Source organism: Colobus angolensis, unplaced genomic scaffold (assembly GCF_000951035.1).
Source record: "Colobus angolensis palliatus isolate OR3802 unplaced genomic scaffold, Cang.pa_1.0 Scaffold35, whole genome shotgun sequence".
Taxonomy (NCBI): domain Eukaryota; kingdom Metazoa; phylum Chordata; class Mammalia; order Primates; family Cercopithecidae; genus Colobus; species Colobus angolensis.
The window spans coordinates 4,017,279-4,043,103 of record NW_012116821.1 but is presented as its reverse complement, the minus strand read 5'-3'; the positions used below and the strand labels follow the sequence as shown (position 1 = coordinate 4,043,103).

The 25,825-nt window shown below is 43.9% G+C and overlaps 1 protein-coding gene across 1 annotated transcript in view; it reads right to left on the bottom strand.

Moving 5' to 3' along the window:
- TULP4 (tubby like protein 4) overlaps positions 1-25,825 on the bottom strand; it is a 219,632-nt gene that overhangs the window by 25,500 nt on the left and 168,307 nt on the right. The window contains exons 7-9 of the mRNA XM_011952762.1: positions 24,905-25,071; positions 7,045-7,269; positions 5,711-5,945 (exon numbers count right to left, since the gene is read on the bottom strand). Coding sequence (XP_011808152.1) covers positions 5,711-5,945; positions 7,045-7,269; positions 24,905-25,071 — 627 coding nt within the window. The remainder of the gene's footprint in view (positions 1-5,710; positions 5,946-7,044; positions 7,270-24,904; positions 25,072-25,825) is intronic.

The window sequence follows — 25,825 nt, the reverse complement described above, 5'->3', positions numbered from 1 at the left end:
TTTAGTAGAGACGGGGTTTCACCGTGTTAGCCAGGATGGTCTCAATCTCCTGACCTCGTGATCCACCTGTCTCGGCCTCCCAAAGTGCTGGGATTGCAGGCGTGAGCCACCGCGCCCAGCCAATTACATATATTTTTAAAATAAAATCTTGAAAAATGGTTTTAATGGCTTTTTACATATACACTCTAAATCTGCTCAGGCTACCATAACAAAATACCACAGACTTGGGTGGCTCCAATAATAGAAATTGTTTCCTCACACTCTGGAGGCTGAAAGTCCAAGGCTAGGGTGCCGGCACGGTTGGATTCTGGGGAAGGCTCTCTTCCTGGCTTGCAGGTGGCCTCTCCTTAGTGTATGTGCATGAAGAAAGAGCTCTCTTTCCTTGCTTTTTTTTTTTTTTTTTTGAGACGGAGTCTCGCTCTGTCACCCAAGCTGGAGTGCAGTGGCGTGATCTCAGCTCATAGCAAGCTCCACCTTCCGGGTTCAAGCCATTCTCCTGTCTCTGCCTCCCGAGTAGCTGGGACTACAGGCGCCTGCCACCACGTCCGGCTAATCTTTTGTATTTTTAGTAGAGACAGAGTTTCACCATGTTAGCCAGGATGGTCTCATCTCCTGACCTTGTGATTTGGCCTCCCAAAGCGCTGGATCACAGGCGTCAGTCCTTGTCTTCTTATAAGGCCGACCACCCTATCAGATTAGGACCTCACCCTTAAGATCTCATTTAATTTCATCTCCCCCCTGTAAGTCCTATCTCCAAATACAGTCACATTGGGAGTTAGGACTTGCCAATATGAATTTTGGGGGTGATGTGGGGGCACAATTCAGTCCATGGGATTCTACTCCTGGTCACTCTCAGATTCATGTTCTTCTCCCATGCAAAATACATTCATTCTATTCCCAAAGCCCCCAAAGTCTTAACTTATTTCAGTATGAACTCTAAAAGTCCAGAGTCTCATTTAAATTGTCACCTAAATCCAGTATGGGTGAGACCTGAGGTACAATTCATCCTGAAGCAAAACTGCTCTCCAGCTGTGAACCTGTGAAACCACAGAAGTTATGTGCTTCCAAAATACAATGGTGGGACAGGCATAGGATAGACATTCCCATTCCAAAAAGGAGACACTGGAAGTACAAAAGTGGTGACAGGTTCCAAGCAAATCCAAAATCTCGCAAAGAAAATTCCGTTGAATTTTGAGGCTTGAGTGGAGTCCTCTTTGGTTTGATATCCTGCCCTCCAGGTCTACTGGGGTGTCAGCATCACCCTCATAGCTCTGGTAGGGATCCTGCCCCCATGGCTCTGCCCGCAAGGCTCTGTGCAAAGGCCATCTGGCCTGCTGAAACTGAAGAGGTGGACCTAATGATCTCTGAATCACTTTCAGAGTTATTTTTCCCTCTTCTTGAAGAATAATGCATGTTAGTGGCCAAACACCTCCATCATTCCAGCTGGTCAAAGCTAAGAAGTTCAACAGCCTTCCTCCTTCGTTTCATCCTGTTTCCATCCACTACAGTTCAAACTGGCAGTGTCTCTGCTCATATAATTTCGTAAGCACTTTATTAAATGACAGTCCAGCTATAACTTTGGTATTTTCTTCAAAATGTATTTAATACTTTTTTTTTTTGCAATATGAATAGCCTAAATATTTTCTAAATCTACATCTTCATCTTTTATCTTAACAATTCCTTCTTCCATTCATCTTTCTCCTTTTGCATTTTACTATAAGCCATCAGGAGGAACCAAACTGCTCCTTCAACACTTTGCTTAGAAATCTCTTCAGTTACATATCCAATTTAATCACTTGCAAGTTCTACCTTCCACAAAACACTGGAACAGTTTACTCAAATCCTTTGCTGCTTTATAACAAGGATCACCTTTCCTCCAGTTTTCAGTATGTTCCTCATTTCCAACTGAGACCTCATCAGAATTGCTCTTAACATCCGTATTTCTAGCATCCACCTCAAAACTCTTCCAGCCTCTATCCATTACCCAGTTCCAAAGCTTCTTCCACATGTTTAGAGATTTGTTATAGCAATACCCATTTCTTAGAACCAAAATCTGTATTAGTCGGGGTTCTCCAGAAAAACAAAACCAGTATTATCCGTGTGTATGCACGGGTCCAGTCAATTATGGAGGCTGAGCAGCCCCAAGGTTAGGGTGACAATGCCTGCTTCCTGGTGAAGGCTTCGTCCCGGCCTGCAGACAGCCGCCTTCTCGCTGTGTCCTATGTCCTCTCCTTGGTGCACATGCGTAGTGAGAGGTCTCTTTCTCTTTCTCTTCTTTAAGGCCAGTAACTGAATCAGATCAGGACCCACCCATATGAATTCCTTTAATCTTAATCTCCCCTAAATGTCGTCCTACCCTCACATTGGGGGTCTGAATTTCAATATATGAATTCATTTCAATATATGAATTTTAGGGGAACACAAGTCAGTCCATAGCAAGCTCTGGCTAAAGATTCCTTTAGAGGCCGGGCGCGGTGGCTCAAGCCTGTAATCCCAGCACTTTGGGAGGCCGAGACGGGCGGATCACGAGGTCAGGAGATCGAGACCATCCTGGCCAACACGGTGAAACCCCGTCTCTACTAAAAAATACAAAAAACTAGCTGGGCGAGGTGGCGGGCGCCTATAGTCCTAGCTACTCCAGAGGCTGAGGCAGGAGAATGGCGTAAACCCGGGAGGCGGAGCTTGCAGTGAGCTGAGATCCAGCCACTGCACTCCAGCCTGGGCGACAGAGCGAGACTCCGTCTCAAAAAAAAAAACTGGTGGGGGTGGTGGAGGGAAGCAGCTGGGCATGATGGCTCACACCTATGATCCCAGTACTACGGGAGGTGCACACTGGAGGATCTTGAATCCAGGAGGCTGAGACCAACCTGAGCAACACATGGAGCCCCCATCTCCACAAAAATAAAAAAATTAGCCAGGTGTGGTGGTGCACACCTGCGATCCTAGCTACCTGGAGGCTGAAGTAGGAGGGCTGCTTGAGCCTAGGAGTTCAAGGCTGCAATGAGCCATGATTGTACCACTGCACTCCAGCCTGAGAGACACTGTGAGACCCTGTCTGAAAAAAAAAAAAAATTACTGGGACTCATGGTATCTGGTATAAAAATACACACTGGTAATTTTGAGGGACATATCTGCCAAGTCACCTGACAGTGGATCACAAACTTTAGTGCATAAAAATCACCTGGGAAACCCATTAAGTCGCATGTTTGTAGGCCCCACCACGGCCCTAATGAATCGTAATCTAAGGGTAAGCCTAGGAACGTGTATTTAAATAAGCATCCCAGGTGATTTGCATGGAGGTGGTGGTGCATGGAACACATTTTGAGAAACGATGATATGGCGGCCTCAATGAGTTAATCAGCTTTTAATGATAAGAAATTCCTGGACAGGCACGGTGGTTCATGCCTGTAATCCTAGCACTTTGGGAGGCCAAGGTGGAGGACTGCTCGAACCCAGGGGTTTATCGGCCTGGGCAATATGGTAAAACCCTGTCTCTACAAAAAATACAAAAATTAGCAAGTGTGGTGCACACCTGTAGCCCCAGCTGCCCAGGAGGCTGAAGTGGGAGGATCACTTGAACCTGGGAGGGTCAAGGCTGCAGCGAGCTGTGATGGCACCACTGCACTGCAGCCTGGGCATCAGAGCAAGACCCCGTCCCTCCATCCCCCAATAAAAAGAAAAAAGAAATTCCTGTTTTCTCAATGTCAGGGATTCTTTTCCTCCTCTGAAACAGTTTGTATATGCCATTCAGGTGGCAATTAGTCATATTGTGCCTTGTGACATATCCTCTATTTTTGTCATCAGGTATTTAAATCTTGACTTTTTAAACTTTTCAAGTGCTTACATTGTCTTATCACCTAAAAGGGTTTAGAAACTCCTTAAAAGCAGAGATGACCTGGTATTACTTAATAATAGCAGGAGACTCAAGTATCCCACACAAGGTAGGCACTGACTAAATATCTGTCAATGTGCTTTGTTTTATAGCTTTTAATTCTTTTAATTATAAAAATACAACATCTTATTCCCTCAAAGGCTTGTGTGCAAATGAGTGGGTCTGTGTTTGATACAAGCTGATAAACATGAACAGGAAAGAAGAGAAGGCATTTGGGGTAGTCGGGTCAGGTTCAAGCAAGCCTAGTACTTGGTTACTCCACAGCACAGCCTCCTGTCCTCTTCTTCAGTGAGGAATTTATGCACACATGAAGAAATAAGCTCTTCACCTAAGTTACTGTCAACATTAAATCTCAATACAGATTTTATAAAATTGCACCCAGGGGAGTAACCTCAGAGGTACTGACATCAGCAAGAACACCTGCTGCAAACCTGGGCTCAGGGCCTGTCCCACGGCCCCCACCCCAGTCATCTCTAACCATTGGTGGCCCTTCTCCTTTTCCCTGAAACCATGTTTCCCTCCCACGTGAACATGCGCTTCTCTCTCTTCTGTTTTTCCCACTGTGCCTTCCTTCCTCCTGAATCTGTCCTCTCCCTCCTTTCAGTCTGCTTCCCTACCAGCCCCAATTCTGCTAGTCACTTTCTTTGTTCCTGGTACTAGCTTGTCACATGAGTCAAAAGACAGAGAAAACGGACTCATATCTAATATTGACAAGCGGTATTGCTGTTTTGCAGGGATAGTAGAGTGGCACTGCTGATGCTGAACAAATGAAGGCTGGCAGGCAGAGGTGGGGCAACTGTGTACAGCGCTGAGTATAGGCTGAGAGTGAATAAGCCCAACACACTGTGACTTGGGGTGACTGGTCGGGCCACATGTCATGCTAGCTCCAGGCCGTAATGAGAGGCAGGGACCAGACCAATGGGCAGAAGAATAAACTGGAGCGAGGAAGTGGTGAGAGGAAACATGAACTAATGAAAACAAATTCAAATCCACTGGGGGCACAAAGACGACTCAGTTCTCTCCCCCCAGGGCCCACAGGATTCAGCAGGGCAGAGTCTGGAGCACACTGACTAAGTGTGCTGCTCATTCTGCCACAGGTGATGGGCAAAGTTTCACAGGAGGTGGCAGACTGAGCCGGCAGTGACTGACGGGTGCATGGACACTAGCCTAGCACCAAGTGGCACAAAAAAAGAACGCAGTCCCTTCCCTCTGAAGCTTACAATCTAGGATCCCAGAGAGGTGTGCAGGGAGCATGTTGAATACATTAACTGAGCAAAGAAAATCACCACAGGGAAAGGTTTTCAGAAGAAAAGGGTGATTCATACCAACATCTTTATGGATGAGCAAAAAATTGTCATTAGTAATCAGGTAAAAAGCAGTTAACAGTAGACTAGGGAGGGGCAGAAGGCTGAAGGTTTGATTTTAATTTTATCATCCACTCTGGGAGGGCAGGGACTGTATCTTGTTATTATTTTCAAGTTGTCTCAGTATTACATGAAGACACTGGATGAACACTCAGTAACTGTGAAGACGAAACCCTCGCTCCCAGGAGGCCTGCGCCAGCTTTCCCTTGCCTGACAGCCAATGGTTCCTCTATCCACAGCCCAGCTATCCACTGCCCATGGAATATGATTAAAAACCTGTCAAAAAGTACATTTAGAGAACAGTTCATTTCAGTGGGATTCTTCAATGATGTTCCACACCAGCCACCACAGGCTCACGTTTCATTAGCACACATTCTCTTTGCATGGGTTGTAAGGCGTAACAGCCCATGACCACAGCAGAACAAGGTCCCAGTCCCTCGGGCAAGGGACCCACCTGGTTTGCTATCCGTCCGCGGGTCCATGATGACAAACTCCGGCCGCAGCTTGCTGACGCGCCGCCCTTTGAGGATGGGCACAAGCCCGCCCAGGTACTCCAGGTAGAGTGTGTAGCACGGGCCACCCACCTCTGGGTCGTCCTCTGTGCGCTTCATGGTGCAGTGTAGCCGCTCGTTGCCGGCTGAGGGGTAGCTGACAAAGTCTCTCATGTTGTTCGGATCTGGAATTGGGGGCTGGAGAACACAGGAAGAAAAGGAAGAGCTGGGACTCCAGAAAGGCAGAGAGAGAGGGAAAGAGAGTGAGAACAGGGGCAGGTCAACTAAAAACACCACTGTTCCAGACAGAGCACAGGCTGGGAGCCTGGGGAGAGGCCAACTATGTGGTGTAGAACAGTGATCTGCAATGGTAGGAGCACGTGAGAATCTCCTGGGAGCTTTCAAAACACATCTAAACCAGGATCCCATATCAGACAATGAAATCAGGATCCATAGGGGCAGGCTTGGGCACCTGGATTTTCCAAAGCTATATAATACACCAGCGTTGAGATCTGCTCGTGTAGAATCAATAGTGTAAGGCAACTTGGAAAAACAGAAACAAAAACTAAAACAAAAACCAACAGATTCTAAAACTTTGATGTTTCAGGAAAAAAGTAACCAACAAATGGGTCTGCTACTCAGAAGAGAGAGACAATACAAAAGAGAACCACTTGGGAAAACCCAAGGTTAGGGGGACCCATACTTAAACAGCAACTGGCAGATGCACTCTACATGTTACCTTCTAGAGTTCCCACTGGTATAAAAGGTGGCTGACGCTGAGAGCTGGCTGGCGTGGCTCTCCTCAGCACAGTGCTAAGAGAAGGCCCTAGAACTGGGGTGGGTCTGATCCTGACTGTTCCCCTAACTAGCTAGGGAGCAAATTACTTAACTTCTCCTAACTTGTTTCCTGCTTCCTTAAATGGGAATAATGGCAGCATCTGTCAGGAAGTCAGGACTAAACAAGACAGATTTCTAAAAATTAACTGGTGCAATGCTTAGTATATAGGAAATGCCGAATAATGGTCACTCCTTTGATCATCAGAGGGACACAGAAGTCAAGCCAGGAATACCAGCTTTGCCATGAGAAAGATAATAGCCACCACACAGGGCAAATCTCTCATGGACATGGACCATGATGCTTGGACAGACTGCAGACCTGGCAGCACATGACAGGATCCTGCACAGCTGCACATGGCCCCATGTGCTCACTCTGGTATCTTCACCTGTCTCTGCCCTGGCTCTGTGGGGAGCCAGCCCAGGTGAGGGAGGAGGAAGAGGGAGGGGTAGAGGGCTTTACCTTGATGGTGGGGATGAAGGCAGTGGAGAGGTAGGAGCAGAGGCGGGGGGGCAGGGTCAGCTTGCTGACGTCCTTGTCCTCACGCAAGGTGCTGGCGATGGCCTGCTGGCACAGCAGCTGCAGGCTGGACACCCGGTGCTCCACGCGCACCACGTACAGGGCTGGTCCTGATGCCATCAACAGCCTCGAGTCCCGGTGACCCCAGCAGATAGAGATGATGGGGCGCTGGCAGGAAGTGAAGGGAAGACAAATGCTTAAGCTTTTGCTCTTGTGGGAAGCAAAAAGGGATAATGCACACTTGTCTCAAGCAAAATAAAATAAGCTGTTTTGAGAAAACTGGTTTTAAAAGCACAGTAGAGAATGTTAGACACTATATTATGAAAATTCAGTACATTTATTGAAAGTTGGCTAGAGGGCTCGGTGTGGTGGCATGAGGCTGTCATCTCAGCATTTTAGAAGGCCAAGGTGGGAAGATCGCATGAGGCCAGGCTGAAAGACCAGCCTGGGCAATATAGCGAGATTCTCCTCTCAAAAATAAAACAAAATAAAATAAAAGCAGTTAGGTCCCCAGGCCAGAGCATTAAAGCACTGTAATAATTTTATAAAGTTCATTTACCTGTATTATATTTCATTTAATTTGGGGTCACGAAACCCAACTGAGCTCTGGGTAGTAAGGTTTCTACTAGTAGGGCAATCACCTTGTGGGGCGGTAACTCATATTCCTTACTGAAGGGCTGGTTATCTGGATTCCCAAATTACCCAGGGGTGGTTCCCATGGCTTGGGGAGGTGGTGATGAGGCAGACCAGAAGGCCCTTCCCTTCTGTCCAGAGTCAAATCAACAATGGACTTGGGCTTACCAGCTGTGTGACCTGGGGGCTATTCCATAACCCCTAGAAACCTCCCCCTTTTCTCATGAGTCAAGTGGGGACCCTGTGAGGATTACAGGAGGTGATGAAGTCGCAGCCCTTCTGGGGCCATCACAGGTTATAACCCACAGTCACTGCATTTTCAGCCTTCCTTGGCACTGACAGTGTAGAGAAAGAAAGCTCTCTGGAAAGGTGACTGAGGAGAACACGGTTCCTGCGGTAGCCTCGCTAGGGTCATGGCCATCATTATCTTAGGCCAAAATGCAAATATGCAAGTTAGAAAATTCTTTAAAAATCCAAAGCTCAGGGTGCCATTTAGCCAAGGGAAAAAGAAAGGTGAAGGGTTGTGATGGAGAAGCAGCAAGAGATTTGTTCATTCCGATCCAGACAGATGGAGCGCTGATGATCATTCATCTTCCCTTTCTACCATAGGAGGCCAAGCAGCCGCAGGGTGGGGTGATGGCCACAGCCCCCAGGGGAGGGCCGTGCTTGTTGGCCAAGGAATCTGGAAAACTCAAGTCTAGGGGCTTCCGGGACACTTCCAGGATGTGTCTCCTTATGAGATGATTCCACATAGGGGGTAGGCCCCACACAAGGGGCCTATTAACGTACACAAATACATAATCACTGCTGAAGACAGGGCAAACCAACACACAAAAAATGTACAGAAAAGTTTCTCTGGTATCATCAATCCCCAAAAGTACAGGTTAGGACAGAGGCTCTATTAGTACCAAAATCATGCTTAATCTTAAAGATACGCTGCTGTCCCTTTACCCCTGAGCCCCCAAGACAATATTCATAACTTAGAGCTCAAGTCACAAAAAAAAGGTTTTATTTTTGTTTTTAACTTTTAGGTTCAGGGGTACACAAGCAGGTTATGTAGGTAAACTGTGTGTCACAGGGATCTGGTGTGCAGGTAATTTCGTCACCTGGATAATAAGCATAGTACCCGATAGGTATTTTTTCTGATCTTCTCCCTCCTCCTGCTCTCCACCCTCAAGTTGTTCCCCTTCCAGTATCCATGTGTTCTTGTAATATTTAGCTCCCACTTAGACATGAGAATATATGGTATTTGGTTTTTTTGTTCCTGCGTTAGTTTGCTAAGGATAGTGGCTTCCAGCTCTATCCATGTTCCTGTAAAGGACATGATCTTGTTTTTTTTTTTATGGCTGCATAGTATTCCATGGTGTTTATGTTTCACATTTTCTTTATCCAGTCTACTGCTGATGGGCATTTAGGTTGATTCCATGTCTTTGCTATTGTGAATAGTGCTGCAATGAACATATGCATATATGGGTCTTTATGACAGAACAAATATTCCTTTGGGTATATACCCAGTAATGGGACTGCTGGGTCAAATGGTAGTTCTCAATTCTTTGAGGAACTGTCACACTGTTTTCTACAATGGCCGAACTAATTTACACTCCCATGAGCAGTGCAGAAGCGTTTCCTTTTCTCTGCAACTGTGCCAACATCTATTATTCTTTGATTTTTCAATAATGGCCATTCTGACTGGTGTGAGATAGTATCTCATTATGGTTTTGATTTGCATTTCTCTAGTGGTTTGTGATGTTGAGCATTTTTCATATGCTTGTTGGATGCATGTATGTTTTCTTTTGCAAATGATTTGTTCATGTCCTTTGCCCACTTTTTAATGAGGTTGTTTGGAAAAACAGTTTTCAATGAGCATAACCTGACTGGCTGCAGAAACATCAGACACTTCTTCCCTCTAATTTCCCATTCCTCTTTAGTCCCGCTATCTGAAAGGCAGACACTCTGGATTTATCCTCTGCCCCCCTCCCTCCTAGTTCTGCTTTTCATGGTAACTATCTCTGTATAACAGCTGATGACATATTTTATATAAAATTATCATAAGTATGTGTCTCTTATATCTTTGTACCAAGAACTTAAACCACTCATACAGACCTTCAACTAGAATTACCAACCATCATGACAAAAACAACCTTGTCTGTAAAACTACATTCCAACAGTAAGCACATCAAATGCTTACATACCTGAATTCACTGCATCTGCTCTACTCTCCCACACGAATAACATTATTCTCATCTAACATATGAGGTAAGAGAGGCTAAGGGAGGCTAGGTACTTCATTACAGTAATAAATGGTGGAAAGAGCTGTGATTTTCATCCCTCCCCAACTCCACCGCTGGTCCTTATCTTACTACATAGTGCTGGCTCTCTGAAGTGCCAACATATTGATACCACAGCCTAAAGAATGTGTAATACCCCACTGAAAAATTTAACTATCTGCCAATCACATACAAAATAATGAGCCCCAAATGGCCCCTTAGTCCATTTGGTCAAGGCTACTTTACTCAGAAACAAACCAAACATTGTCTATAGAAAAGGCAAATAGACAAGAAGAGAAACAGGCTGTTTACACAGCAAATAAATAAATGATCTGATGGGTTCATCACAGCAGAAAAGAGCCCACAGGTAATTAGCCAGGTAGCACTATTAGATGAACAGGGACCACAGTCGCTGGCACATCTGGAAGGTGAGGGAGGACAGAGTGACTCCAAACCAGGTAGTACATTAGCTCGGATGACTTAGAATTCTCAGCCAAGTAGGAATGAGAAGACTCGCAAGATTAAAGGATGGAACACTAGAAGCTGGGAGAAAAAGGACTGAAATTATTTAGCCTGGAGAAGTGATGCCTGCAGGGTCTCAAAGGAATAATTATTATCTCGGGCCATGTTACCAGGAAACCCCCTCTTCTAAGAGTGGGACAAGAATACCAGCACAGGAATTTCTATTAAATTAATTAGGGTGCAGCACTCATTTACTTGCCCAAGTCAGTGAAAACTTACTCTGGAGAAGGGTGGGGCAGAGACACATTGATTTAATTTAATTTAGTTTGTGCAGCATATAGTCCATGTAAGATGATAAAGCAGCAAAATAGATGCTGGTATCTTTGCCATAATAATTTTTAAAGCTGTGCTAGAAAAATGGGGAAGGAGTGACAGATAACGCGAACTGCCCCTCTTGTCTGAAGATTCTGAGTCCTCACTGACCTGGGGAAATGAATGACTGTGATTACTGTTTGGTCAGAGGGCAGGCAGCAGGGTATGACTTCTCAGGACCCCTGTAAGTCTACAGAAAGTCCCGAACAGGTCATCTTACTTTTTAAAAGTCACATTTCTGCTGGTGTTAATTTTTCCCTGGCTGTTTACTGGTATTCCAGCCTATAAAGCCCTTGCTACAAATGTTCTGTAGTTTTAGCAAGAAAAAGAGTCAAATGGCACTAACTGCACATGGCCACAGACACGGGGTGGGGCGTTCACTAATGCTAGTCCTAATTTTGCTGCCTCACAATCACCGATTTCCATCACTCTGTCCTCTAGGTTCACGGGTGATGGCAGAACATGAACACACTGTCTGCAGGCCCACAGACCTCACCCATGCTGAGTATATCTCCTCCCTAGGAACCTCCACCTACTGGGCTGAGCCGCAGCACAACAGCACAGCTCTTCAAAGCTCCCAGATTCATGTTTTGTTTGAACAGCTGCTGTCTGCTAGGGAAAAACTCAGTTGTAAGTTTGTGGTCTTAATCTCTTTCTCAAATCCCATAAAATGACTATTTTTAGAACTGATGGCTAGAACTGTGAAGCAGATGACATTCAAATCTTAATTTGCATAGGGAGGTTCACATATTTTGCACATCTAAATCCAAGGCAAAAGTGCAAGAAACTGAGCTGTATTTCAGGGAGCGTGAGTCTGGTGGAATAGGGAGAACCCTTGCTCAGCTGGAGAGGATGCACTCTGGGCCACAGTGCTGGAGGCGAGTGGCCCATGGAGGGGCAGGCTTCTCCTCTGGCTTCTCCCCCTCATTGCTGAGGCTGAGTCCTGGAAACGAAAAGGGGCGGGCCGGCTCTGCCTCACCTCCCACCATGGAGTATGGCAATCGAGGCCTGGTGCCAGTTCCTTACTCTGCCATCTCTCCTCTTGCTACTACACAAGACATGCCATGTGTCCAGCCAATCATTTTTTATCTACTGAGCTGTTAGTCATTAAATATTTGCTAAATGTATATAAATGGACAGATACATGCTAGTTATAAGGGGACTGACAATGAATCAAATACATTCTCTGCCCTTGTGGAGTTTACATCCTGGCGTCGCAGGGAGAGAGATAAATACAGGTTAAGTATCCTTAGTCTGAAAATATGAAATCCAAAATGCTCCAAAATCTGACTTTTGGAGTGCCAACAAGATGCTCAAAGGAAATATTCATTGGACTATTTCAAATTTTCATATTTGGGATGCTCACCTGATACAATGCAAATATTCTGAAATTAAAAAAAATCTGAAATCCAAACCAATTCTGGTCCTAAGCATTTCAGATAAGGAGTACTTGACCTGTATCTTAGTATCTGTGACAGGAACCACCTGAGAATGTGAGGTAGTGAAATTCCATGAAGTAAAAACAGTGTTGAAGGAGGGCCAGAGCAAGAGCAAGGGGGTCTTTTTGAAGAGAGGAAGCAGGGAGGCTGCCCTGGTTTGAGCAGAGGCCTGGCTGAGAGGAGGAATCTATTTAATTGGAATTGAAAGCTTCCTCACTATATTACTATTTTTGTATATAGCAGTGAGTTGGCTAGAGTCTTCTGAAAATGTAGAAGGAACAAAAACCAACTACACTGGTCCTGGACAGGGAAAACCAGGCAGTGCAAGCACAGGGTTTCTGGATGACTGAGGGAGGCCTTGGGCTGAGGACTGGCTATCCAGCCATCGAGAAGGCAGATTCCTGGGACAGTCAGAGGTTCTTCAGCCTCCCTCTCCACCTTTTGTTTTCTGTAGCTCTCCCTAAGAAGGATGGGGGATCTGTCTTGAAGAAAATGCACCTAGTAGGATGAAATGTTTTGTGATTGTACAAACATGTGCAAAATAGTTCACTTTAAAACAGATGAAGGGCCAGGTGCAGCGGCTCATGCCTATAATCCCGGCACTTTGGGAGGCTGACACAGAAGGATTGCTTGAGGCAAGGAATTCAAGACTAGCTTGGGCAACACAGCAAGACCCTGTCTCTACAAAACAATTTTTCAAAATTAGCTGGGTGTAGTGGTGCACATCTGTAGTCCTAGCTACTTGGGAGGCTGAGGCAGGAGGATCGTTTGAGCCCAGGAGGTTGAGGCTACAGTGAGCTATGATCATGCCACTGCACTCCAGCCTGGGAGACAGTGAGACTCTGTTTGTAACAAATTTTAAAAAGTCCAGGCGTTATGGCTCATGCCTGTAATCCCAGCACTTTGGAAGGCCGAGGCAGGAGGATTATTTGAGATCAGGAGTTTGAGACCAGCCTGACCAACATGGTAAAACGCCGTCTCTACTAAAAATACAAGAAAATTAGCTGGGCGTGGTGGCACACGCCTGTAGTCCCAGCTACTCGGGAGGCTGAGGCAGGAGAATCACTTGAACCCGGGAGGCAGAGGTTGCAGTGAGCCGAGATCATGCCATTGCACTCCAGCCCGGGCAATAAGAGTTAACAAATAAACAAACAAAAAAACAGAGTAAGTTGGTGATCGGTCACCATCAAACTACGTTGGTTGGAGCCACAGACAATTTTAAATACAAAGTTATAATGATTTGGCCACCAACTAAATTGTAGTAATAAAAGCTAGTTCAGCACTCAGTCAACCAAATTTCAGTTTTAAAAGAACACAACCATCCTTGTATTCTGTAAGCAGACAACACCCATGGAAGACTTTCTCATCTACTTACAAGAAAAGCACAACGGGGGCTACTTCAGGAGAATAGACAGAGTTAATCCTAAGTGAAAGAAAGGAAGTCTATTTTTGCTATAGGATTCGCCTCCAAGAGTACAGAAGTCCATGATCACACATGCAATCTCTTATTTGATTTTTAAATTCCCATACCCATCTTTTTCCAACTTCTCCTCTCTTAATTTTTTACTCAATATCTCACATCAACAACTGAAGCTTACAGAATATAGGGTGACCTTTCTACTGGCCTTCAATGCCAGAAGTCCATAAAACAAAACAAAAGCCTGGGCCTAAATTACTGAAGCCTACAAACTTCAGTCAGTAGTGCTAACTCCAAAAACCTGTTACATTTTCAGATATGCAAGAATATATAGAGTCACAGATAACAGCTAATGAGATAAATTGCAGAATTTTACATTACAACATGTAGGACAGAAAGGAAAATAAATCATAGCATATTTCCTTAGAAGAGCTCCAGCCACAAGCATTGCTGTTACAAGTAAATCAAGAGAATCAATTTTAAAGCTGCTGCTGCTGCTGCTGCAAGTTCGTCCCAGGCAATGGCTTTGTACGCAATAACCTACAATCTAATTAACTTGGAAATACATTATCCAATCTAAATTGCATTTAGTTCTTTTTATAAGCAGTCCAATAAATCGCCTAACTTCCTTCCTGCTATAAAAATGTCCCTGCCTTTGGACTCCTTGAATAGCACAGCATAGATCACATGTGATTTTAGAATCATTAGACAAGAGTTAAACTGGTGCTAAATATAATTAATATTGTACTTGATTTTTAATGGCATCATTATTTAACCTTCTACTATTGAGGCAATTTTTTCAATGGTTGAAATGGAGCCTCAATGAAAAAAAGAATCAATAGCTTACTGAAATGCTGAGGTACTGTAGGGATATCTATCTTTCTTCAAAGGAAGATCAGTCAGGGCCTTTTCTCTTATTCCTGAGCTCAAACAGTTTAAATTCAGGATCCATGTTAGTTTCATGTGATGGCTGATGAGAACTTCTGCAATGGTTAAGGCCATAGAACCTTTACTACAGTCTAGGCACTGGTCAGAAAAAGGAAGCCTCCGTCTTCAGGAAAATAAGACAAGTAGACAGAAAAGTGTAATACATGCCACAGGTGTTAAGCACCCTGAGAGTTTACAGAGAAGGGGAGCCTCAATCCACTGGGCAGCTTTAAAAGAAAACGTGACTGAGCTGGCACTGAGGAAGATCCACTTCCTGAGCTAAAACGGAGGGAAGGACATTCCCTGTAGAGGGAACACAATGCCAGCAGGAAGGGCGCCCTAAGTCAGACGAAGTGGGGACAATGCTGAGTGTGTTTTAGCACTTGAATTCACAAATATTCTAATCATAAAAGCCTTATAAAAAGCATCAGATTGATTATAAATGTGACATAACCTACAGGTTCAAACAATCAACAGAAAGATGAAAGAAAGCCTGTGTTGACACCAGTCCATACATAAACCCACTGAAGAAAGATTTACTAAGTACCTACTATGTTTTAGGCAATGAACTGGCAGTGGGGACACAAATAGAATCAAGGTAATCTCTTCTTCCTTCAATCCCAAATCCACAGGAGCTCTAATGCTTATGTTTGTTTTACCAAGGCCCTGGCCTCATACATATGGCCTTAACTCTGTTCTACTTCAGTTCTTTCCTGGGTTAACTCAGAATGACTTCACTTTCAAAATAGAAATTTAAAGTCCCTATCCAACCACAATTTCCCATTTTGTTTGTATCACCTCCTCTTGAACATGTCTTTTTATGACTTTATACTTCCTAGCCTCAGGTCATGAAGTATCTAACCACTGATGCCACGGCTGCCCAATTCTACAGTATCCCTCGCAGTTTCCTAGATTCCTTTGACTCCCTGGCCCTCCTACTACACTCACCTTTCCAGTTCCTAATTTTAGGCAATCGGTACTACTGACTCTAGGATTACAGTGAAGGCATGGACATCACTGACTCTCACTTTAAATTTATTATCCGGTATGGCAAGTGGATGGCACTCCATGGCACTCCTGCCGAATCTTCCCTGTGTTTTTCATCCTGCCTTTAGCTTATTGAGAAGACTGGCATTGTCCTGTAGTGTGTGTGTGCTCTGGCACCCTCCTTTACTTAAAAATCCCTCGTCTCTTTCTACTATCTCTCCTTCCTTTCTGTTTCTTCTAGATTAAACCTCCGTACTACAATCAAACCCACATCTTCTAACTTGCAGTGGGTTCTTGTAGCTTGCTGTTCTTTTTCTTGCTTCCTTATGTCTTCTTTTTCCCCCAAAGACTTATTGTGTATGAACACAGTCTGCCTCTCCATTTCAAGTTACCATCCTCTCTGCCTTCCCCTCAAACCCTGTCAAAACAGTAGTTTACATGTGCTGCCTCAACTTCTTCACTAGCCGCTTAGCTGCCAATTCTTTATCTTGGCTGTCACAGCTGTATCTGCAGCACATAGAAAAATGCTTGGCATATAGATGGCTCAATAAAGATTGACTGAATGAACGAAAAATCTTTTACCATGTGACTTCCATCACTATTCTAGCGAGACCATTTTTGACCTTAAAACCTCCAAATCCAATTTCTCATGTCTACTTTCAAATGTTGTTCTCTTGTTTGACATATTTCCTTTAATGGTTCTCTATGACATTCCTCTTCCATCTCCTTCCTTCTGCTGCTTGTTAAATGAAGGCTATCATTCCACTATCCAAAGTTCTATGCTTGGCCCTTTCCTCATTTCCCCTCTTTCTATTCATTCCTTTGACATTAAATCCATTTCATTTCTCCAACTATGGCCTCCTTGTGGATGACTCCAAATATCTATCTCCAACCCAATTTCTTGTCTCAGTTCCAGGCCCACATCCCCAAATGCCTTCCACCCTTAGAGATATGGCTGCAACCGTAACTAAAATGGTCTGCTTTTGGCCAGGTGTGGTGGCTCAGATCTGTAATTCCAGCACTTTGGAAGACCAAGGTGGGCAGCTCACTTGAGGTCAGAAAATCAAGACCAGCCTGGCCAACATGGTGAGACCCTGTCTCTACCAAAAAATACAAAAATTAGTCTGTGGTGGCACACACCTGTAGTCCCAGCTACTCAGGAGACAAAGGTGGGAGAATTGCTTGAACCCAGGAGGTGGAGGTTGCAGTGAGCCAAGATCACGCCACTGCACTCCAGCCTGAGTGACAGCGTGAGACACTGTCTCAAAAAAAAAAAAAAAACCAACAAAGGTCTGCTTTCACTGGTACTGACCTCCTCCTCACAGTCCTCCAGAAGCCAAATCTCTTACAATCTCTCTGAACTCTGTGCCTCTCTTCCACTCTATTTTCACTGTTCTGGTTTTTCGTCCTGATTCCTTCTTACTGAGATAACAACACTGCTGTCAGATTAGTCTCCCCAAAGCCCTGTCTCACCTCTCCCTTGCTCATAAAATAAAAATACAAAACAAAAGGCCAAATGAAGTTTAACATCTTGGCCAGTGCCATGCATGGTCTGAATGTGTGTTCCTCCGAAATTCTTGCTGCAATCTAGTTCCCATGGTGGTGGTATTAGGTGGGGCCTTTGGGGAGTGATTAAGTCATGAGGCCTCCGTCCTCACGATGGGATTAGTGCCCTTAGAAAACAGGTTAAAGGGAGGCACCTCCATGCTTTTATGCCTTCTACCGTGTGAGGACACAGGCACAAGGTGCCATCTATGGAGCAGACCAGACACAGAATCTACCAGTGCCTGGATTTTGGACTTCCCAGCCTCCAGAACTGTGAGAAATAAAGTTGTATTATTTATAAATCACTCAGTTTAAGGTATTTTTGTATAGCAGCCCAAACACACTAAGACACATTTGGTCCTAAGACACTTTTCTAGTCTCACTTCCTGTTGCTGCCCCTTACATAACCTATGCTATAATCAAACTGTATTCTATTTCTAAAAGTGATTTATTATTAATTTTTTAAAAAGAAATTATGTTATGATTGCCAGTGGTTAAAGAAACCAAGAGATAATATAAATGGCAAATAATCTTAAGTTATCTGGTCCTTGAAATTTACATAATGTTGGGGTTCAATCAGGCTGATGGGAAAAAGAGATAGTTACAGAAATAGACACAAATCTTCTTGGAAGGCTGAGAAGTTTGTGTAACTTCGGTGGGTAACTTCGGTAAAATATCTGGCTGAAGGCGGCCTGATCCCTTTACCTTTAGTTAAACAAATTAAAATAGCATAGGGAGGCGGGAGGGGGGAGGGATTGCACTGGGAGTTATACATGATATAAATGATGATTTGATGGGTGCTGACGAGTTGATGGGTGCAGCACACCAACATGGCACAAGTATACGTATGTAACAAACCTGCACGTTATGCACATGTACCCTAGAACTTAAAGTATAATAAAAAAGAAAGAAAGAAAGAAAGAAAGAAAAAGAAAGAAAGGCAGAGTAGTTTACCTAGCTAGCTTGTTTACTCATATAATCTTAAGACTAACCTTTGATGTACCAAGGTGCTTAAGTGCTTTTTACTCGGAAGTCCACAATGTCAATTACCCTCTAATGGTGTTGACTCAAGCTTTTGTTAATTAATCTTACTGAATAAATGGGAGTCTGACTAGCTGATCACGGTGGAGTGGCAACTGTTTACCAGACTCAGCAGGGAGTCTGTAAGCGACTCCCACACACTCAGCTGGAGGGGCAAAGCAGAGTTTATCTGTGTGTCAGTGTACTTCATTCATCTGTTGCTGGGTCAGGAGTCTGCAAGGGACAGACTCCCCGCAGCTGGTGCCCCCTAGAGAGGAGTGCTGCCCCAGCATAACTCATCAAGTAAGGCAGAGCAGTAAGATACAATGCTAAGGCTCACTGATTCATTCAACCAGTATTTACTGAGACTGCCATGAGCCAAGATCTGTTCCAGGCATGGTGCAAAGCTTGAAAGAAAGGAGGCATCTGGTAAACTGAGAAACAGAAAAGTCCAGATTGGCAGGGTCAGAGGAGGATGGAGTGGTAAGAGCTAATTCTAGAGAGGATGGAAGACCAGATTATGGTGATCTTTTTAAGGCACAATGAATTTTTTTAACTTCATCCTAAGGACAGTAAGAAGCTACTGATCTGACTTGTGGTTTTACAGACTGTCGCTGCAAAGTGAAAAACAGTTTAAAAGGGAAAGGCAGGCCAGGTGTGGTGGCTCATGCCTGTAATCCCAGCACTTTGGGAGGCTGAGGCGGGTGGATCATGAGGTCAGGAGTTCAAGACAAGCCTGGCCAACATGGTGAAACCCCATCTCTACTAAAAAAAGTACAAAAAATTAGCCGGGTGTGGTGGCATGCACTTGTAATACCAGTTACTCGGGAGGCTGAGGCAGGAGAATCACTTGAATCTGGGAGGCAGAGGTTGCAGTGAATGCTGATTGCAACATTGCACTCCAGCTTGGGCAACAAGAGTGAAACTCCGTCAGAAAAAAAAAGAAAAAGAAAAAAAAAAGAAAAGAAAGGGAAAGGCATGGCTCAAACACTGCAGCTAAGATGAGGGTGGCTTGGATTAAGGTGGTGGCCAAGGAAGACAAAAGGATATAGACACGAAGATATCTAGGAGGTAAAAATACTCACTGGGATTCAGTGGACAGGCTGACTGTGACTTCTGGCTTGAGCAGCTGGACCACGACCTGAAAGAGGAGCATTATCTACGAGGTAGAGTGTTCTGAGATTTGGGCATGTTGAATGTGCAATGCTTATGAGATGGCTAATGGGTTTGTGAAGTAAGCAGGTGGGTCTATACAGGCCTCTTTCCTTAGGCTTCAGACCTTCACTGAGATTGGAATTAAAGCTGTAAGAGTGGTTGAAATTGTCTGAGGAATCCTGAGTGAGAAAAGAGATCAGGCAGAGGTGGAAAAATACCCACAAAGGGCAGGTGTAAGACTCCTTTCCTCCAAGTTATCAAAGCACCAGGTAAATAGTTCTACTTCAAAATCAAAAGCATTTCTGTGTCATCACTTGTCTGTCTTGTGAGCTCCTAGGAGGTATGGATCATGTCTTCCTTGTTCAGCTCGGAAACACTAGCACTCAGAGCTCAGCGTCAGCCACACAGTAGCTCCTCAAAATATCTTGGCTGGATGCTTGAACAAATGAATGAACAAATAGGCTTATTTGCTCATGGAGATATATTATACTGCCCAAAGACATAGTTTAATCCTACTTCTTAAAAACAAAAACCCAAATAACCTGATTGAAAAATGGGCAAAGGACTTGAACAGACATTTCTCCAAAGAAGATATGCAACAACATCACTTATCAACATTATTAATCCTAAGGGAAATGCAAATCAAAACCACAATGAGATATCACCTAACATCCAAGAGGATGGTTACGCCAAAAAAAATCCCAGAAAAATGACAACATTGGCAAGGATGTGGAAAAACTAGAATCCTTGTGTAATGTTAGTGAAAATGTAAAATGGTGCAGCTTGTAAGCCAAAAATAAAATCCTAAGCCCCCTATCGACTGAATGGAGCCTCTCTTGGCCAAGGAAACCCCAGAAAAACCTTAAAAACTGAATTCCTAGCCATGACAGAAAGGGAGGTTGGACACACCTCATTATACTCCCTCCCATCTGGAATTTAGGTCCAACTGACCTGAGTAAAAGTTAAAATAGAGATCATAAGACTGACAAAAGACTCTTGATGGCAGTAAGATAACAAATTCTAAACAATACCTAAGGTCACGCAAGGCAAGCCTTAAGCCATGCCTACAGGCCATCAATCTCACTAAATGAGTCATTTTGGCTGACTCTGACATAGCATCCGAATGTTTTAACTTAAAATATTCCTTTCTGCTGACTCCCAAGTTCTAGATCAAATTTTGTGCTTTAACTAACTAGATTAAAGCATCTCTGAATCTACCTGACTTGTATACTCCTCTACTTCTCCTGGCTTCAAAATATTCCACACTTTCAGGCTGAGCCAACGGATACCTTCCACATGTTGATTTATGTCTTTGCCTGTAACTCTTGCCTCTCTGAAATGTACAAAACCAAACTGTAATTCAACTGCTTTGGGTGCACTTTTTCAGGACCTCTTGAGACTGTTTTACTGGGCCAGGGTCACCCATACTGGCTCAAAATAAACCTCTTTAAAGTATTTTACTAGTCTTTCTGTTAACAAGCTGCTATGAAAAACAGTATGGCAGTTTCTCACAAAATTAAAAATAGAATTACCATATGATCCAGCAAGTCCACTTCTGGGCACAAATCCAGAAGATTTGAAAAGCAGGGTCTCAAAGAGATATCTGTACACCCATGTTCACAGAAGAATTATTCACAACAGCCGAAAGACGGAAGGAACCCAAAAGTTCATCAATGGGTAAACAAAATGTGGTATATCCATACAATAAAATATTATTCAGCCTTAAAAAGAAAGAAAATTCTGACACATGGTACAACATGGATGAACCTTAAGGATATTAAGTGAAATAAGCCAGTCAGAAAAAGATAAACACTTGTAAACCAAAAATAAAATTCTAAGCTACCCAACCTACAGAATGGGCCTTCTTTTGGCCAAGGGGATCCCAAAGGAGTCTAGAAAACTAGTTCAGGCGGGGTGCAGTGGCTCAAGCCTGTAATCCCAGCACTTTGGGAGGCCGAGACGGGCAGATCACGAGGTCAGGAAATCGAGACCATCCTGGCTAACAGGATGAAACTCTGTCTCTACTAAAAAATACAAAAAAATAGCCGGGTGTGGTGGCGGGCGCCTGTAGTCCCAGCTACTTGGGAGGGTGAGGCAGGAGAATGGCGTGAACCCGGGAGGCGGAGCTTGCAGCCAGCCGAGATCATGCCACTGCACTCTAGCCTGGGTGACAGAGTGAGACTGTCTCAAAAGAAAACTAGTTCAGGCTATGACAGGAAGGAAGGTTGGACATGGTCCTTATATTGCCCCCATCCCTTTGGGGTTTAGGCACAACTGACCAACATTAACATTAAAATAGAGATAAGACTGATAAAACTAAGACTCTTTGTAGCAATAAGATACCAAATTCCAACCTGATTCTGACATAGCATCATACAACAGATGGCGGGCCTGAAGGAAATCAAAGTATTTTACTCCCAGATATATTTTGTTGATATGTTTTGAAACGGCAAAACCTGCAAATGGCAAAACCCTGCAAAATCATCTCTTGTGGGGGAAATTTGCATTTTGTAGAGAATGTCCTTCCTTTCCTAGGTCTTTTCCTGATCCAGGAGACATTTAATCAAGAGTCTGATACCTTTTAAGGTCTGAAAGGAGACATTTACTATTTATTCACCGTGAAGCCTGCTACTTAAGTGGTTTCATCTGCATAAAAAGAACCTTGGGGCCGGACGCAGTGGCTCCTGCCTGTAATTCTAGCACTTTGGGAGGCCAAGGAGGGCAGATCACAAGGTCAGGAGTTCAAGACCAGCCTGGCCAACACGGTGAAAGCAGAACTGCTTAAACCCGGGAGGCGGAGGTTGCAGTGAGCTGAGATGGCGCCACTGCACTCCAGCCTATGGGACAGGGCAAGACCTCCGTTCTGGCAGGGCGCAGGGAGGTTGCGGCAGGGAACAAGAACATTAGCTTCCACAACCCCGTTACCTTAACTCCAGCACTTGTTTCTCCTGACTTCAACCCTTTAGGCAAAGCTTAACTCTTTCAACCAACTGCCAATCAGAAAATCTTTGAATCCACCTGTGACATGTGTGTGGCCCCCCCCCGTTTCAAGATGTCCTATCTTTCCACAGGTTTAACCAACATGGGCCTTACGAGTACTGATGTATGTCTTTGTCTGTAACTTCTGTCTCCCTGAAACGTACAAAACCAAGCTGTGACCTGACTACCTAAGGCACATATTCTCAGGACCTCTTGTGACTGTGTCCTAGGCCATGGTTGCTCATTTTGGGCTCAGAATAAACCTCTTTAAATACTGCACAGAATTTGGTTTGTCAGCAGATTGCATAATTCCACTTACATGAGGATTGTAGAGTCAAACTCATAGAAAAGATAGTAAACTGGTGCTTCTCATGGACAGGGAAGAGGGAGAAACAGGGAGTAGTTGTTTAATAGGTAAAGAGTTTTCATTTTGCAAGATGAAAAGGTGCTGGAAATTAGTTGTAAAATAATGTAATATACTCAACACTATAAAACAGTACACTTAAAAATGGTTAAGATGATAAACTTTATGTTATATGTATTTTACCACAATTAAAAGAAAATATATATTTAAATATTTAATGCCTGCATCTGATTAGATTTCCCCATATCTGGTATCCCTGCCTCTCTGATGAGCTGAGTAATGTTAGGACACAGATTCTTGTTTATTATCACCTCCACTGTCAACTCCCTCCCAGGCATGCCTCTATTACGCGCTGCTAAGAAATAATCCTCCACTATAACTGATCCAAACATAAAGTGGCCTAAAGATTTCTGGGAAATAAAAACAAATAGAAAGGGGGCCCATCTGTGTATACTTTCTTAAAGACTTTTAAGCTTTTAAAATTACTGCTTAACAAAAATTTAGTTAAAATATAAAGGTTCATCACTGGCATAACAAACATAAAATCAGAGTGTGACAGGGTTCAGGACATGCTTCCCAAATATGACCGTAGGAGACCAGAATAAGCCACCACAAATCTGCCTCTTTGGCATAAGGATAATTTCGAGCTGGTTATTTTGAGATATACATAGGGTAAAGACACAGGGTAGGCCAGGAGTGGTGGCTTATACCTGTAATCCCAGCACTTTGGAAGGCTGAGGCAGGTGGATCACCTGAGGTCAGGAGTTCAATACCAGCCTGGCCAACATGGCAAAAACCCGTCTCTACTAAAAAAAATACAAAAATTAGCCGGGCGTGGTGGCGGGTGCCTGTAATCCCGGCTATTCAGGAGGCTGAGGCAGGAGAATTGCTTGAACCCGGGAGGAGGAGGTTGCAGTGAGCCGAGATGGTGCTATTGCACTCCAGTATGGACAACAAGAGCAAAACTCCATCTCAAAAAAAAAAAAAAAAAAAAAAGGACACAGGGTAAACTCTGAAGAGTTACCCTTTTGTAAGATAAATTACATCTATAAAGAAAATCTGGTTGTGGTAAGAGCTAATTGTAGAGAGGATGGAGGACCAGATTATGGTGATCTTTTTAAGGCACAATGAATTTTTTAACTTTATCTTAAGGACAGTAAGAAGCTACTGATCTGACTTGTGATTTTACAAAGACTGTGGCTACAAAGTGAAGAACAGTTTAAAAGGGAAAGGCAGGCCAGGTGTGGTGGCTCATGCCTGTAATCCCAGCACTTTGGGAGGCCAAGACGGGCAGATCACAAGGTCAGGAGATCAAGACCATCCTGGCTAACACAGTGAAACCCTGTCTCTAGTAAAAATACAAAAAATTAGTCAGGTGTGTTGGCAGGCGCCTGTAGTCCCAGCTACTGGGGAGGCTGAGGCAGGAGAATGGTGTGAACTCGGGAGACGGAGCTTGCAGTGAGCCAAGATTTCCGCACCACTGCTCTCCAGCCTGGTGAGACTCCATCTCGAAAAAAAAGAAAATCTACACATGTAATGGTCTCTCTCAGCACCAGGAAGAGAAGGATGACTGGATTTCTAGAAACTTAAAAAAAAGAGAAGGCATTGGCTTAAATCTGCAGAACGAACATCACCCTTCTTTCTCTGTTTCTGTGAAGCATTTAAGCCTGTAGTCTAAGACAATTTTTTTGAGTTGCTCTAAAGACTTACTCATTTCTTTGGGTTAACTCCCGTGTATGCAGGAGATGTACATGTTATTAAACTTCTGTTGTTTTTCTCTTGTTAATCTGTTTTTTGTAACGGAAAGTCCTGCTAAGAACTCACTAAGAGTAGAGAAGAAAATTACTCTTCCTCTCCTAAAAGTGAGTAAGTGAAGATTCAGCATTCACTTCTGCAAGTCTCCGATTTCTACTTCAGACTGATAATAAACACCAGCTTACTCTGCTTCTTCACTATATGCTCATTTGACTGGGAAATGGAATAAAGCATTCTGGTTAAAAGGCAAAAACTGCTTTCTCCCTTATTTCTCCTGGTTTACACACCACAATCTAACTAAGGTAAAAAAGATTAAAATAAAATTTGTCAACAATAATTATAATAACCTATTCACTAGTATTTAACAGAAATTGGGGGAATACCAACATAGTGATGCCACTCCCTGAAAACAGATACAGATGAAAATTTACTGAAAACAGATACAGATGAAAATTTACTTGTTTCCAGAGAACATCCTTACCTGCACGAGAGTGTCCAGTGTGAAGATGTGCTCCCCACGAACATTGTAGAACTTGACCACGGCACTCTTCAGAAGGGGGCCATTGGGAAGCTCACCAAGCTGGGTCTGCCGTTCCATCCCAGCGACTGCCAGCAAGTCCCCCTGTGTGCACCACTGGGCTACCACCTCTGAAACAGAGGAGAAAGGGTCAGCACAAGGACACAGCCCTCTTTAAACTGTCATTCAGCAAGGCTCCTGTCTTCAGTAGTTTAAAAAATACAGACACTGAGCAAATATAACAAAAATATATTCATGGTTTTTTCTTTTTTTTTTTTTTTTTGAGATGGAGTTTCGTTCTTGTTGCCCAGGCTGGAGTGCAATGGCATGATCTCGGCTCACTGCAAACTCTGCTTCCTGGGTCCAAGCAATTCTCCTGCCTCAGCCTCCCGAGTAGCTGGGACTATAGGCGTGTGCCACCACACCCGGCTGATTTTGTATTTTTAGTAGAGACGGGATTTCTCCATGTTGGTCAGGCTGGTCTTGAACTCCCAACCTCAGGTGATCTGCCCGCCTCGGCCTCTCAAAGTGCTGGGATTACAGGCGTGAGCCACAGCGCCCAGCCCATATGTTAATGTTTTAGCTCATGAATACAACCACCCATTTCTCTGAAGATGATGGATTCTACTAAAAACAGGTGTTTGTCACATGAATGGAAATTGTAGTTTCCTGAAACACAATCAAATCAGGTAGAAATCATGATATAATAAAGCTGGCATGTTAAATATGTATCTCCAATTCCAGTATTTCCATAATGAGACTTGTAGAACTTCCTTTTTCTTTAAAGAGAAAGCAAGACAAAACCTATGACTGTATATTCAAATAAGTGCTGGTCCCACTGCCGTGTCCTCCACTCCCAGGGATGACTCAGAGAGTTTATAAATG